Source organism: Falco biarmicus, chromosome 12 (genome assembly GCF_023638135.1).
Source record: "Falco biarmicus isolate bFalBia1 chromosome 12, bFalBia1.pri, whole genome shotgun sequence".
In the NCBI taxonomy this organism is placed as follows: Eukaryota; Metazoa; Chordata; class Aves; order Falconiformes; family Falconidae; genus Falco; species Falco biarmicus.
The window spans coordinates 32,689,132-32,702,766 of NC_079299.1; the positions used below are offsets into that span (position 1 = coordinate 32,689,132).

The following is a 13,635-nucleotide window of genomic DNA, read 5'->3' on the forward strand; positions in this document are numbered from 1 at the left end:
CAGCTTGTGAATGCAGCTGATTGGAAGTTTTTTCCAACAGAAAGTGCTATCCGACCCGTGTAAAATCATTCCTCGGGCATGTGTTGATTTGGGCAATGTTTCCTCTGAAAAGAAAAAAAAAAAAAGATCAGAGCGAGGGGGGAGAAATGTTTGGAGAGAGCCGGAGCCACCGCCTTCGGCGGAGCTTTTCCATCCCTGCTGCAGAACAGCTCTCCCTTGGAAATGCACTTTATTTAGCAGCCGAAACACACTTTATTTAGTAGCCTGCTGCCTGGTATGTGCTGCTGTTGCAGGGGGCAAAACAAGATCATCTGCTGCGGGCTTGGCTAAGGTGCTGGTCCTTGGTGGGTATGCTTCTGCTGCCTCCACACTTTTCCCCCAAGGACACAGGAATGCCAGTTTTACCAGGAGGGAAACACTGGCTTAGTTTTAGGGGAGAAAAGGGGTCTCGGCAGCATGCAGGAGCCGGCCCTTGGGAGAAAGCCTGGCTGGGATGAGCCGTGCCGGTTGGCATCACAGCTGCATCGGCACATCCCACCTGGGACAGGCAGTCTCAGCTCTGGGGCTGCCTTTTCCTAAAACGCCCCGCTTCCCACCAGCCTCGCTGCAGCCATTCACAGGGCCAAGAGCAGGTGCCGAATGCTTGTCCTCAAGCTGAGGTGGGTTTTTTTCATCGGAAGGGTTCGGTTTTGGGTTTTTTTAGCAGAAAGAAAAGATTATTGAGACAAGTGAATATTTGTTTGGCAAAAGTTAAGCCAATCATGCAGTCAGAGCTTTCCTGGATCCTAACAGCACAGGTCAAGATTAATCTTTTTGCTTGGAAATGAGTGGGGTGGAATTAAAATACCATTGTGGTGGCAGCGACCTGTAGCTCTAGCGATGGGTGTCACTGGCCCATGGTGGAGGCAGGGGCTGCTGGGGTGGGGTGCCCATCCTGGACCAAAACCACCACCATAATCTGGCTGCGCTGAGCTCAAGGCAGTGAGGGTACATCCTGGCATCCCTGGGCTCGCCCCACTGAGGTGGCACTGACCCCTCGCCACGGGGCAGGCTTTGCATCCTGCTCACCTTCATGGCACAGGAACGGGCTTGTGCACCCGCGGCTGACCCTGGGCAGATTTACTGGGTGATCCTGGGCTGCTATTAGTGGTCAAGGAACCGCAGACTCACAGACAGGGTCTGAGTCCCAGGCAAGCTCCTGTGTTTTTTCGGAGCAGAAGTCTCCACTCCGGCTGTTTTGCTGGCGGCTCTGCCAGGGACACCTCGTTCCCATGAGCTGCCAGGTCCGGATGGGGCACCTGGGGAGACAGGGTCCCCTGGGAGCGGCAGGGTCCCCTGGACCCTCCTGGCAGCCGGAGGGGGCTGGGAGGGTGGCGCAGGGGCTCTGAGCAAAGTGTGTCGCCTCGCTCCCTGAGCTCAGAGGAGCCGTCGCGCTCGGCGAGCGGTTCGCCCTGCTATTTATACCTGCCGCGCGCGAGAGGAGCCTTTCAGTATAAATGAAGCTATTTTAAAGGTCTTGGCCAGGTATAACTGGTTTAAACAAGGCCGGTAATGACTCAGAGGGCTATAAATGTCCATCAGAGTCCTCAGCGAAGCTGTTGGGGATTGATCTCCTCAGCAAGCAGCCTCCCATCGTGATGTGAAAGCCTGGGCAGCCTGCGCACACTCCTGTCGCCATGCTCCAAGCACAGCACCCCTGCAGACCCCCTTCCTCCACAGCCTGAGGGTTCATGGGTGCAGTCCCTCCCCGGTTATCCTGGGCTTTGTACGGGTACAGGCCCTGCAGTCCCCCGTCTCCGTTCTCCAGCCAGAGGCTGTGGAGCCGCATCCCTGCTGCGGTCTGAGCATCACAAGCCCGATGGGCTCAGGCACAAGAGGATGCCCCAATGGCTGGTTTGGCTGGTCACATCGCTTAGGTTTCAAGGGATGCATTAAGTCTGTTGTAACTGGGTCCCCATTTAAGGTGATGAGGATGATGCACTGGACCTTGGGCAATGCGCTGGACCACCTTGGGCTGCAGTGGGGTTGCTTTATCCCACTCAGCAAGGAAAGCTGCTGCCTTCCTCTGCCCTCGGCCCCTATGGGAACCAAAGCACTTTCAGATGAGGCCAGGCTGGAAGGTTTCCAGCAGAAAGGGGTTTTGTTAGGAAATAACTGGGAGTTTTTAAAGCAGAGGTTTTGGGGAGGAGTCTCTGTATTCAATTTTCCTGTTTGTTTTCTTATTGTAAAACCAAAGACATTTCAGTTTTCAGAAACTGATAATTAAAAATAAAAAATATTTCCCCCAAATGAAACCAAACCCTGAATGCTTTGGTCAGCCAGGTAAAACTTGCCTGCCTGCCAGGGCCTTTGGGGGACTGAGCTAACAAAAACGTCCATGGCAGGACTTTCCTGGGAGGTAAGGAAGACTTTTCTTCCTTTCTTTCTTGAGCTGGCAAGCCAGCATCACTGGGCATCGCCCTCAGCACCTCCTCCTCCCTCCACCATGTGAAAGCAGAGGACTGGAGTGGCCCCGCATGCCCCAAGCGCCAGGATGAATCCCTTAACCCCAGGTTTTCACACCAAGCCTTCTCGCCTGGACATCATTCCAGATGCCTGCGCATCTTGTTTACCCAGCAAAATGTGCTCATGGAGAAAACCAGCGCTGGGGCATCACGTGGGCCATGGTAAACAGCCAGCAGATGCACTCTGTTTATTTTGCTTCAGAGCCTTTCCAGAAGGCACCGGTTTGCTGGTGGGTTCCTCAGAGGGGTCTTTTGCCCATACTCACATCCGACATGGCGGCAGATGCCCGCAGCCGGCAGCCCTGTCGGGGCTCAGCAGCAGCTGTGGTCCCACGGGACCCATCGTGCCACCCCTGGGTGCTGTGGGCCAGTGAGCCCCCTGCCTTGGGCTGTCGTGGCACCCAGGGGCCGTTAGCAAATGCTCTCAGGTTGCCCGCCTGCCTCTTGGGAGCAAGTTGTCCCCATCGGCATCAGTGCCAGCGCTCACTGAGCATTCCAACAATGCCAGTGAGCTGGAGGGACCTCCTCCATACCCCAGGGGGGACAACAACAGGACTTTATTTCCCCCTTCCCCGTCACATTCTTCAGGCACTTCCAGGATTTTATTTTACGTTGTGGTGCCAACCACTGATTCCAGCAACTCATTACCTTCATTGGCATGTTGAATAATTACAGAGTGGGGAGGAACATTAAAATAGCACCTGGAGGACTGAATATGCCAAAAATAGGGACACCAGCCATGTCCCGACAGGCCGGATCCTTGAGAACACTTGTGGACGAAGTGAGTTTGTCTGTAATGGAGTCCCTGAGAACCTGGGACCAGGGGATATCATTTCAGTATTAAAAAGAAAGATATCCTTGGGCTCTTGATCAGATATCAAAATTACAAAAGTTTTGCGTACTCCTGGCTCTTCCTTTGTTAGACTTGTTAAAGCCTTGGAAAATATTTTAATGAATTAAGAAGCCCCATTAAATGTTGAATCTAATTAGGAGAGACTTGGTTGTAGAGTTCTTCAAATAGTTAAGTCAATATTACACGGTGTAATTGTGGTAATTCCCCGGTGGTGCCGCAGCTGACGACAGCCTGGTTCAGTGCGGAGATAACTCCGTGGATGGGGGGAAATTTCTCCCCACCATGGAATGTCACTTATTTCAGTGGCTGCCACCTGAATCCTCGAACAAGCGAAGGGTGCTGCTCCCTGACATGCCCCGTAGAGATTACAGGAGCTCCGGAGGCACCCACAGGAGCGGGACCCTGGCGTGCCTTACCGCACTGGTACTGGCCATCACCTTGGGATCGGGCCGTGCTGGAGAGCCAGGCTGGCTCGAGCTGTGCCAGGGGATGGCCTCGAGGGCTTTGCTGAGGGTGCTCAGCCTCCTGCCAGCCTATGTCCCCAGTCCCAGAAATGGGAGCCATCATCGTGCTCCTCATCCTCCTCCCAGCTGTCTGTTCTGCTTGTTTGAGTGAAAGCTCCTGGGGATGCTCCCAGCCCAGCAGAGCCCCTTGCCCTTACGGAGAGCTCCTTCCAGAGGTCCTAAAGGACAAACTGGGAATGAAGCCAGGGAGAGGGAGCGCTGCAGGTAGCGCATGGCATGGGGATGGTGACAGCCCCCCTGCCCGAGCTCCGCCTTCACCTTTCCCTCTCCCCGGCTCAGACCCAGCGGCTCCTGCCTCTTCCTCAAGTACCTCCATGCAGCGATTCATCTGTAATTTCCATGTCTTATCAGGGGAAGGCCTCAATAAACCCGACGGTGATTGTGGTGGCACTATACAAGCGCACCGGCCGTCTCCCTCCCTGGCAGGCCGGTTGCCTTTTGTCTCTGACAAGATCTGCAGCCGCAGACTCCTTTTGCTTCTTGTTATTGAAATGTCTCTCTTCTTGAGGGCAACTGCTACTGTCTCACAGGAGAGCCCCTTCCTCAATTAAAGGGGAAAAAAACCCACCAACCCAACACATTTATTTTGAAGCAGTGGTGCAATTGGGACAGTTCATTATATTGGATTAATTATGATAATTATCAGTAGAAGGGAGATAATTACCCTGTTTATTGTCAAGAACAAGTTAAGGGGTTCTTTTTTTTTTTTTTTCTTTTTTTTTTTCACAGACCAGCCTGGCTATGTGGTGAGGGGGGCACAGGGGAGGGGAACGCCAGCACCAGGGCTTCACCCTCTCCTGCCTTCAGGCACACGGTTCATGGCTGCTCGGCCTCCAGCTGGTACCCACTCACTTGCCACCAAAGCCCAGCTGTGGGTCTCCGCTCAGAAGCATCCTCCCAGCATTGCCCTGGCCCGTACATCAAATTGCCATTGCACAGGGCAAGTGCCTGTCCCTAGGAATGCCAGGGAAGAGGGAGTGGGATGCGCTCACTGGCATCATCATTGCTGCAAGTGATGGAGATGTCCACAAAGCACCCCAGCTCCTGGCAAACCTTTGCGCCAGTCACCGGCCTCCTACCCCTGGGGAGGGAGAGATGGCTCCTCGAGTCATGGCTTCTAATGCAAATAAGGGCGTAATTTAAAAATTAAAATTAAAATAAATATTAGTTAAATATTAAAGAGAAGAAACCAGTTTTAAATGGCCAGTGTGTTTCTCAGTAACCCAACCAGATGTGTTTAAATAAGACATCGCTGAAGATTTTCAATTTTTTTATCATCCTAGGCATTTTTAAAAATCTTTCTTTTGAGGCAAGCACATATATTTTACTGCTTCTTTTTCTACTCTCTTAAGAGACATTAATTTTAGCGGGTTTCCTCAGGCTAGCAGCGTGGGAGGCTGCCCTAGTGAAAGAAGGGAGAGGGAGGTGGTGGCTGCCGGACCCAGGTTATTTATGGGAGCAGAGATCCCCGTTGCTGCCTTCTGGGTTGGTCCCACATCCAGCCACCTTCAGACAAGCCGCCGTCTTTGCAGGCCCACGTTTATGAATACAAATGCTTGCGTAGCTCAGAAAGTGTGTGTCCTTGTGTTACAGAGACAAAGCCTTTGTCTGAGGATGAGGACGCGGTTGCTGTAGTCCACCCTCAACACCATGTCCCCAAGATGTGCACACCAGTGATGCTCTGGGCATGCAGACCGGGAGGGATGCCACTGTTCCTTGTGACAGGAGGGATGTGTGGGAGGAGGAGAGCTTCTCCTCTTCCAGCACCAGCTGCACAGAAGGTCCTTCACGTCCCGGGCAGGGCAAGAGACTTGGATCATGGGGCAGATGGCCGAGGGTGCAACAGCAGACCAAGAAGGCAAAACCGGATTTAAGTGTCAGGGCTGGAGCAACAACAGTAGGAACATGCTCTGTGGCTGAGGAGTGGGCTCAGGTGCATGTTTTGGGTCAAAATCCGAGTGAACGGGACTCTCCCGAAAGCAGCTCTCCCGTGCTGCTCTGCAGCTTCCAGTCCCTGTGCGGCAGGGTGACGAGAGGTGGAAAATCCCCACCTTTGGTGGCAACAAAATTCAAAGTCCTGCTGAGCTGAGGGGGAAATAGCACTTCACTAAAGAGTGGCATGAGGCTGGGACCCGCGGAACTGCGGGTGTGCGGCAGCCTCCGGGCACCCCTCGTGCCAAGGGGAGCCGTGCTCAGAGAACGCTGACATCCATCCGTGCTGCCGCAGGACGAAGGCCCGAAGGCGGGTGAGTTTATTGCACGGGGAAACGCTCATTCTGGCCTCTCTCCTCCCGCTGCGGAGCCAGCACTCCTGCCCCACAGCCAGCCGTGCTGAAAGCACGCGCTCACCTCCCGCATCTCGTGTCCAGAGGGGAAAAAATGATGCCGAAGCTAACCACACCTCACGCGGCATGGCTGAAGGCAGCTGCGAGCTGCGCGGACGGATCCTTGCACTGACGATCTTCACCATGTCCAGCAGCCATGTCGCTGATTGTACCCAAATGTCCCCGGGTCCTCCCTTCCCGAGCCCCCTGGCTGGGCTGCGTAGTGCTCCGAGGGAGCAGAAAGCTCCGTAGAGATGCATTAGGTCGGAGCCTGGTCTTGGGGCTCTGCTCAGGCAGACCCGGGGTGCACCCAGCCCAGGAACCCTCTCAGCCGTCACCCAGGGTGGGGGGCACCTGGGGGTGACTGTAAAACACCCGGCGCGGGGGGGGATGCTCCCCCCGGCGGAAAGCATCTCGCGGAGGGAGAGTGACGAGCGGCCTGAGCCCTTTGAAGCGAGGCCCCCCGGTCCCGGGGGATGCAGCACCCGCACCGCGCCCCCAGGGGGTCCCCCGGGGTGTCCCCCACCCACCGACCCCGGCCCTGCGGACCTGCAGCAGGCGACAGGGGGCGCCCCGGCACCGCTTTTAGCCGCCGGGACAGGGGGACGGGCCCCTCCCAGCGGGGGGCCACCGCCGCGCCCCTCACTTTTGGGGGTCCCCCCCTCCCGGTGGGGGCGGCTCCCTGGTGTCATACCCCAGGTAACCCCTAAGACGAGCGGAAAAGAGCTGAGGAGGGAGGGAGGGAGGCGGGCTGCCACTGTCGCCGCGGCTATCGCGATAGGAGCGTGCCCTCCTGGAGGCAGTGGGGTTGTTTTCGTTTGGTGATGACTCTTGAGGGTGCTGGAGCCCGGGGAACGGTCCTGCGCCGGGGTGGGGTGAGGGTGGGGGGTGTTAGGGTTCCTCCCAGAGCGGGAGCCCCGCGGCGAGCTGAGATCCTGCTCTCTGGTGGGTTTCTGTTAATATTTAAAAACTATCGCCAGCCTTCGCCGATTTATGGGGTTTGGGTTGGTGTGTGTGTCCCCCCCGGAATGATAAATAAATAAATAAATGGATAAATGAATGAATGAATGGAAAAAAAAAAAAAAAAAGCGCTACCTGGCGGTTTATGGGTTTTTTTGGAAGGTGGGTTGATATAGGTGGGGATCTTATGGAACAGGCAAAAACAAATCCCGGGGCGCGGTGCAGGCGGCCAGGGCCGTGCCCCGCAGCTCGGCGCCGGGGGGGGGGGGGGGGGCAGGCGGGGATGCTGCCGGGGGAGGCCCAGCCCCAGCCCGGGGCGGGGGGCGATGGGGGGAACCCTCTTCTCCGTCCCCCTCCTCCGGCTGGACCCCGCCGGCAGCCGCCGCGCCCGCAGCGCCGATGGGGCGGGCGGCGCAGTCGGCTGCGTTTTGGAGCCGGGTGATTTCTGTCGTCCGTCTGTCCTTCCTTCCTTCCTTCTGCCCCCTGCCATCCCCCCGCGAGGCTGTCGGGGCGTTTCGGCACCGGGAGCGGGCGGCGCTGCCCCGACGGCGCCCACCGGGACCCCGCAGCTCCCGGCCCGGCGCCGGGAGAGCCCCCTACAGCGCTTCTCCCGCCGCGCCCCCCCTTTGCCCTGCCCTCCCTGTTTGTTTTAGTTACGAATTTGTTGTAGGTACCTGAGCCGGAGCCCGGGGAAGAGGCAGAGCGGCGGCTGCCGGTCCCGCCGATGGGACGGAGCCGGGGCACGGCCGGGCGGGCGGCAGCCTGAGCCCCGGCGCCGGGGCTGCGCCGAACAGCCGCGGGAGGAAAGGTGCGTGGGGCTGGGCCGGGGGCTGCCTCCCGTTGGGGCTGCGGGGACTCTGTGTGCGTGGAACACAGCCCCTGTCGGGGGTGCTGCGGGAGGAGGAGGGGGGTGTCGGCTCCCGTCAGGGCTACCCGGGGTGTGTGTGTGTGTGATGGAAATCGTCTCCCCCAGGATCTCCCTGCAGAGTCGGGGGGAAGCCAGGCCCGGGGGGGTCGTGCCGGCGCGTCGGGGCGCTGCCGGACCCCCGTGCTCGGCGGCGGGGTGCGGATAGGTGCGCGGGGGCCGCGGCGGAGCTCTCCCGCCTAGGTGTGAGCTGATTATTCAAATGGGCAGCCGAGGACCTGGGGATTGGAGGCTCGCCCGGCCGCTCCGTGCTATATCACTCGGGCACCCACGTCACTGCAGCACTTGTCCTCCTCTTCCTCCTCCTCCTCTTCTTCCTCCCTCCTCCCTCCTCCTCCTCCGGCTCCTCCATCGCCTCCGGGCGACTCTTCGCCGCGAAGCACTGCGAAAACCCACCCAAGGAGCAGCAGCGAAAAAAAAAAAAACCCCAGCCCCAGCGCCGCTCGATCCCCCCCCTTCCTCCCTCCCTCCTCTTCCTCCTCCTCCAGAGGCACCGACGGAGGGGAGGGAGGGCTGGGGACTTTTTTTTTTTTTTTTTTTTTGGGTTGCTCTCTGTCGTCGTTTGTTGTGGCTGTTAAATTTTAAACTGCCATGCACTCCACTTCCAGTATGCTGGGAGCGGTGAAAATGGAAGGCCATGAGCACACGGACTGGAGCAACTACTACGGGGAGCCCGAGGTAAGGAAGGGAGCGGGGGCTCCGCCGCCCCCCGCCCGGTCCGGCCCGCCCCGGCGGGGTCCCCGCGCCATGCCAGCCCCGGGACCAGGGTGGCTGTGGCATCGGGCGGGGCGGGCAGGGCTGCGCGGGGCGCGGGCGGCGCGGCGGGGGGTCCCGGGGGGCGCGGGCCGGCGGGGTGCTGCCGGGCGCGCGCCCCTTTTTCCTCCCCCCCCCCACCCCCCCCCACCCCCCCCCCCCCTAGGTATTTTTCTCGCTCCGGGCAGGGATGTCCCTTCCCCTCCCTCCAGCTCCCCTTTCCTGGATTCACCGATCCTGCTGCCACCCCCGTCGCTTTTTTTAATATATATATTTGTTTTTCATTAACGAGAAAAACAACCACCCCCCGCTCCGGGATTTAACCCTTCCCGCCCAGTGGGGCACGGAGCCCCGGGGCTGCAGAGGCTCTTTACCGCCTGCGATCCGAGCGGGGCTGGGGCTCTCCCCCCCCAACTGCTCCCCGCTCGCCGGGCTGCCGTTGTCCTCGACGGGACTACCCACCTGCCTCTTCCCCGTCACACCACCCACCCACCCCCCATCTCCCTTCTCTCTCTCGCTCTCCCCTGCAGAGCTATTCCTCGGTGAGCAACATGAACGCGGGGCTGGGCATGAACAGCATGAACACGTACATGACCATGTCGGCCATGAGCACCACGGCCAACATGACGGCTGCCACCTCCATGAACATGTCCTATGCCAACACGGGCATGAGCCCCTCACTCACTGGCATGTCCCCCGGTGCAGGGGCCATGCCTGGCATGGGCTCAGCCGGTGTGGCAGGGATGGGCGCCCACCTGAGCCCCAGCATGAGCCCTATGGGGGGCCAAGCAGGCTCCATGAATGCCCTGGCCCCCTACACCAACATGAACTCCATGAGCCCTATCTACGGGCAATCCAACCTCAACCGCTCGCGGGACCCCAAGACCTACCGGCGGAGCTACACACATGCCAAGCCGCCCTACTCCTACATCTCCCTCATCACCATGGCCATCCAGCAGTCGCCCAACAAGATGCTGACGCTGAGTGAGATCTACCAGTGGATCATGGACCTCTTCCCCTTCTACCGCCAGAACCAGCAGCGCTGGCAGAACAGCATCCGCCACTCGCTCTCCTTCAACGACTGCTTCCTCAAGGTGCCCCGCTCCCCGGACAAGCCGGGCAAAGGCTCCTTTTGGACGCTGCACCCTGACTCGGGCAACATGTTTGAGAATGGCTGCTACCTGCGCCGCCAGAAGCGCTTCAAGTGCGAGAAGCAGCTGGCTGCTAAGGACAGCGGCGGGGCGGGCAGTGGAGCAGGCGGTGGGGGCAAGAAGGGGCCTGGGCAGCCCCCCAGCCAGCCCCTCGGAGAAGGCAGCTCCTCAGGGGGCTCCGAGGGCTCAGCCGGCGCCGAGTCCCCAGCCAGCGCCTCACCGTGCCAGGACCACAAGCGTGCCCTGGCCGACCTGAAGGGCACACCGGGGCTGAGCCCTGGGGAGCCGGCAGCCTCACCAGCCCAGCACCTCCTGGCCCCCCCGCATGCCGGCCTGCCCCATGACGCCCACCTCAAGCCTGAGCACCACTACGCCTTCAACCACCCCTTCTCCATCAACAACCTGATGTCCTCCTCTGAGCAGCAGCACCACCACCCTCACCACCACCACCACCACCACCACAAAATGGACCTGAAGGCCTACGAGCAGGTGATGCACTACTCGGGCTACGCCTCGCCCATGCCCGGCAGCCTGGCCATGGGGCCCGTAACGAACAAAAACGGCTTAGAGTCCTCCCCTTTAGCCGGAGAGACTTCTTACTACCAAGGTGTGTATTCCCGGCCCATCATGAACTCCTCCTAAAAGGGGCGAGGGGAAAACCTCACCTGGCGAGGGGGGAAAGCCCCCTGTACCCCCATGCAGTCCCCCATAGCAGAGTGATGGACTATGAACGCTGTCGAGCACGGTACATATACATATATATAGATATATATATCTTTTTTTTTTTCCATTGGCTCCAGATGTTTGCATCCGTTTGGGAAACAGCAGTCGCGTGTCTCGCAAGCATCTCAGCCCGAGCCAGGGGCCGGCGTGTTGGTCATCCCCCGCCGCCGCCGGCCCAAAGCCACCCGTGCCCGGGGGGGGGGGGGGGGGCGGCTGCAATTCCCTTGGTTTGCCTTGTGGGGTGTTTTGGTTTTGTGGGGTGGGGTGGGTTGGGGGCGAGGGAATGGGGAGAAGGGGGTTTCTGTTGGGCTTTTTTTTTTTTTTTCGTTGTTGTCGTCGCAAGGAGGTATAAATATATCTATTTTTTTGTGTGGAAGTGACGAGATAAAAAACAAACCATAAACAAAACGAAACCCTCCTTCATTGTGAAACCCATGCTAGTTTTGAATCCGAGGACCAAAAGTCTTGTAATGTTGTAAAAAGGGGGATAAGTGGGTGGGGGGGAAGAAAAAAAAAAACCTATGAAAAAAATTAAAACAAAAAAAAAAAGTCAGGATAGGTCGTTGTAATTGAAACAAACACTTGATGTTACCGGGAGAGTAAACTACTTGGATCTGATTAATTTATCGTTTCTGTATGCTTTATTTATGGCTTATAAATGTGTATTCTGGTAGCGACTAGCCAGATTTTCACAGAACTATATTAAAGTGTTATTGGCGGTTTTTTTCCCCCTGCTTCTCTGTTCCTCTGGGACTCGCCCGTCTCCGCTGCCGCCCCCGCCGGGACCCCCGCCAACCCCGGCCCTGCCGCCCCGACGGCGCGGCCCGCAGCTCCCACCGGCTTCCCTCGGAGGGGCTCGGCCCGATGCGGTGGGTGGAGGGGGGGGTGTTAGCGGGTGGAGAGGGACGTCCCGGGGGTCGGGAAGCCGGTGTCCTCCCGCAAACCTGGGGAGCGGGGACCCCCTTTTCCCTCTGGGGAGGGAAGACCCGGCACGGGACCCTGCAGCCGGCATCGGCGCGGGACCCCTGGCCCCGCAATTAATTAATTGGGGCGGGGGGGACGGGCATGACACGCACTGGGGCTGGGGGAGGTAGCGCATCGCTGCCCTCGCCGGGGCGGCCCGGGGGGTCACCCCGCTACCTCCGTGGAGCGGGTAAATGGGCGGCGAAAGGAAAATAAACCAGAGAGCTTTTTATTTTGCCTTTGAACACCTCCCGGCGGCTGAGAGCCTCCCGGCTGGGCCGCGAAACCCCCGGCCGCCTCGCCGGCACCCCCGGCAGCCCGGCCGCCCTCCCCCCCTGCCCCCCCGGTCCCCCCGTAAATGCCCTGCCCATCTTCCCAACCACTTGTTGTTTTTCCCACGCGTTTACGGCAGTCATAGATGTTGCTTTCCGAAATAACATTCAAATCCTTCTTAAAATTCCTCATTGTCCGCGGGAAGAGAAAAGGGGAGAAGGGGAGAAGGGGAAAGAGGCGGGGGGGTGGGGGGGGGACCGGGGGACCCTCCCAAAAACAAAACAGGGATCCAGCCAGAAATCTGTCCGTCTCTATACGGCAAGGACACACACGTTGTAACCGAGGCATGCAGCGCGCCTCATTAGCACATAAAAGGCTCCCGCGGGGACGGAGCACGGGCGCGGGGGTGCCGCCGGTTCGGGGCGCGGGCGGAGGGCTCTGCCGCGGCTCCCCCCCACCCCCGCCGCCGCTCCGGGCCCGGCCGAGGGGCCCTCCGGGCTGCCGCGCAGGCACGGCGCTCCCGCCCCGCTTCGGGGTGTTTTTTTCTTTTTCCCCTTCCTCTGGCCTGGTTCGCGTTGAAATGTAAGGATGAGGATTTGAGGAAAGGGTGGGGGATGGCAAAAAAAAAATAAAATCCCCATGCTAAACGTTATTTCTTTTCCTTTACACCCCCCGGCATTTTTCTCTCCCCCCCCCCCCCCCCCCGGTTCGCCCGCCCCCAGCCTTTCTGCAAGTGCATTCTGCTCCTGCCGGTTTAAGCAACTGTGATCTGTGAATAAACAAAGTCAGTAAACAAAAAAAAAAAAAAAAAAAAAAAAGGGGGGGGGGGCGGAATCTAGATCCAAATTCCAGGAGGGTAAACTTTCAACACCACGTCATACTTCAGCAAATTTACACAGATATTATATTGCGTCCCTTTCCTTCCCCCCCCCCCCCCCTTTTGAGCCATTGTGCTTAACTGAATTTTATAAAGCTGATCGATATCTTGGTAAAATATTCATTTTTAAACTAGCGGGCAGCGAAATCTTTGCTCTGTGCTAAAGTCAACAGTAGCACAGTTCCAGCTCCCATAAATGCCGGGATGGTTCCAGCTCCCGCAGAGCCGGGCGCGGCGGGCCGGCGGCCGGGGCGCAGGTAGGTGACACCCGCCGCTCCTTCCCCGCTTCCCGCTTCCCCTTCCCCTGGAATTCCCACCTTCGGCTTCGCTCCCATCCCTCCCTCCTCCTCCTTCGCCTCCCCAGCTGCCCCGGAGCCGGCGGGGAGCGCCGGCGGCGGCAGCGACCGGGCCGGGGCTGCGGCCGGGCCGGGGGCGCAGGGGCTGAATGCTCACCGCCGCTGCGGCCCCGGGGCCCGGGGGGCTGACCCCGACGCCCCCCCCTCCCCCGCCCCCGGCTGGGGGCCGCCAGCAAGGAGGGAAGGCGCGGTGCGAGCGGGGAGGGGGACAGAGGGGTGCTCCTGGGGGGCGGGGGGCGGCCGGGCCCGAGCGGGGACGGCCGGGGCGGCTCGGAGCGCCCATCCTGCCCGTGACAGCCCCGGCCCCCCTCGCTGGCGGGTCAGTCGTTGTGGCTCCCTCGGAGGAGGTGGGAGAGGGCCGGGGGCGTGCGGGGCCGGGCTACCTCCTTTCTCCCGTTCCTCCAAGCCGGACACTTTTTACAATTTTTTTCAATTTCTTTTTTTGGTCT

General features: G+C 59.2%; 1 protein-coding gene and 1 long non-coding RNA gene across 5 annotated transcripts in view; both read left to right on the forward strand.

Moving 5' to 3' along the window:
• Positions 1 to 7,714: 7,714 nt before the first annotated feature.
• FOXA2 (forkhead box A2) lies at positions 7,715 to 10,967 on the forward strand. Of its 2 annotated transcripts, XM_056357775.1 has the most exons (3): positions 7,715 to 7,973; positions 8,699 to 8,768; positions 9,374 to 10,967. In XM_056357775.1, exons 2-3 carry the CDS (start codon positions 8,700 to 8,702, stop codon positions 10,634 to 10,636), a joined length of 1,332 nt encoding a protein of 443 aa, XP_056213750.1. In that variant the 5' UTR covers positions 7,715 to 7,973; position 8,699; the 3' UTR covers positions 10,637 to 10,967. The 2 variants fall into 2 exon arrangements, with proteins under 2 accessions (XP_056213750.1, XP_056213749.1); XM_056357774.1 differs by lacking the exon at positions 7,715 to 7,973 and having other exon boundaries at positions 8,682 to 8,768.
• Positions 10,968 to 12,897: 1,930 nt separating this feature from the next.
• Positions 12,898 to 13,635, forward strand: part of LOC130157716 (uncharacterized) — a 53,746-nt gene continuing 53,008 nt past the window's right edge. For all 3 annotated transcript variants that reach the window (XR_008824982.1, XR_008824983.1, XR_008824984.1), the window contains exon 1: positions 12,898 to 13,087. This is a non-coding gene — a long non-coding RNA (uncharacterized LOC130157716). The remainder of the gene's footprint in view (positions 13,088 to 13,635) is intronic.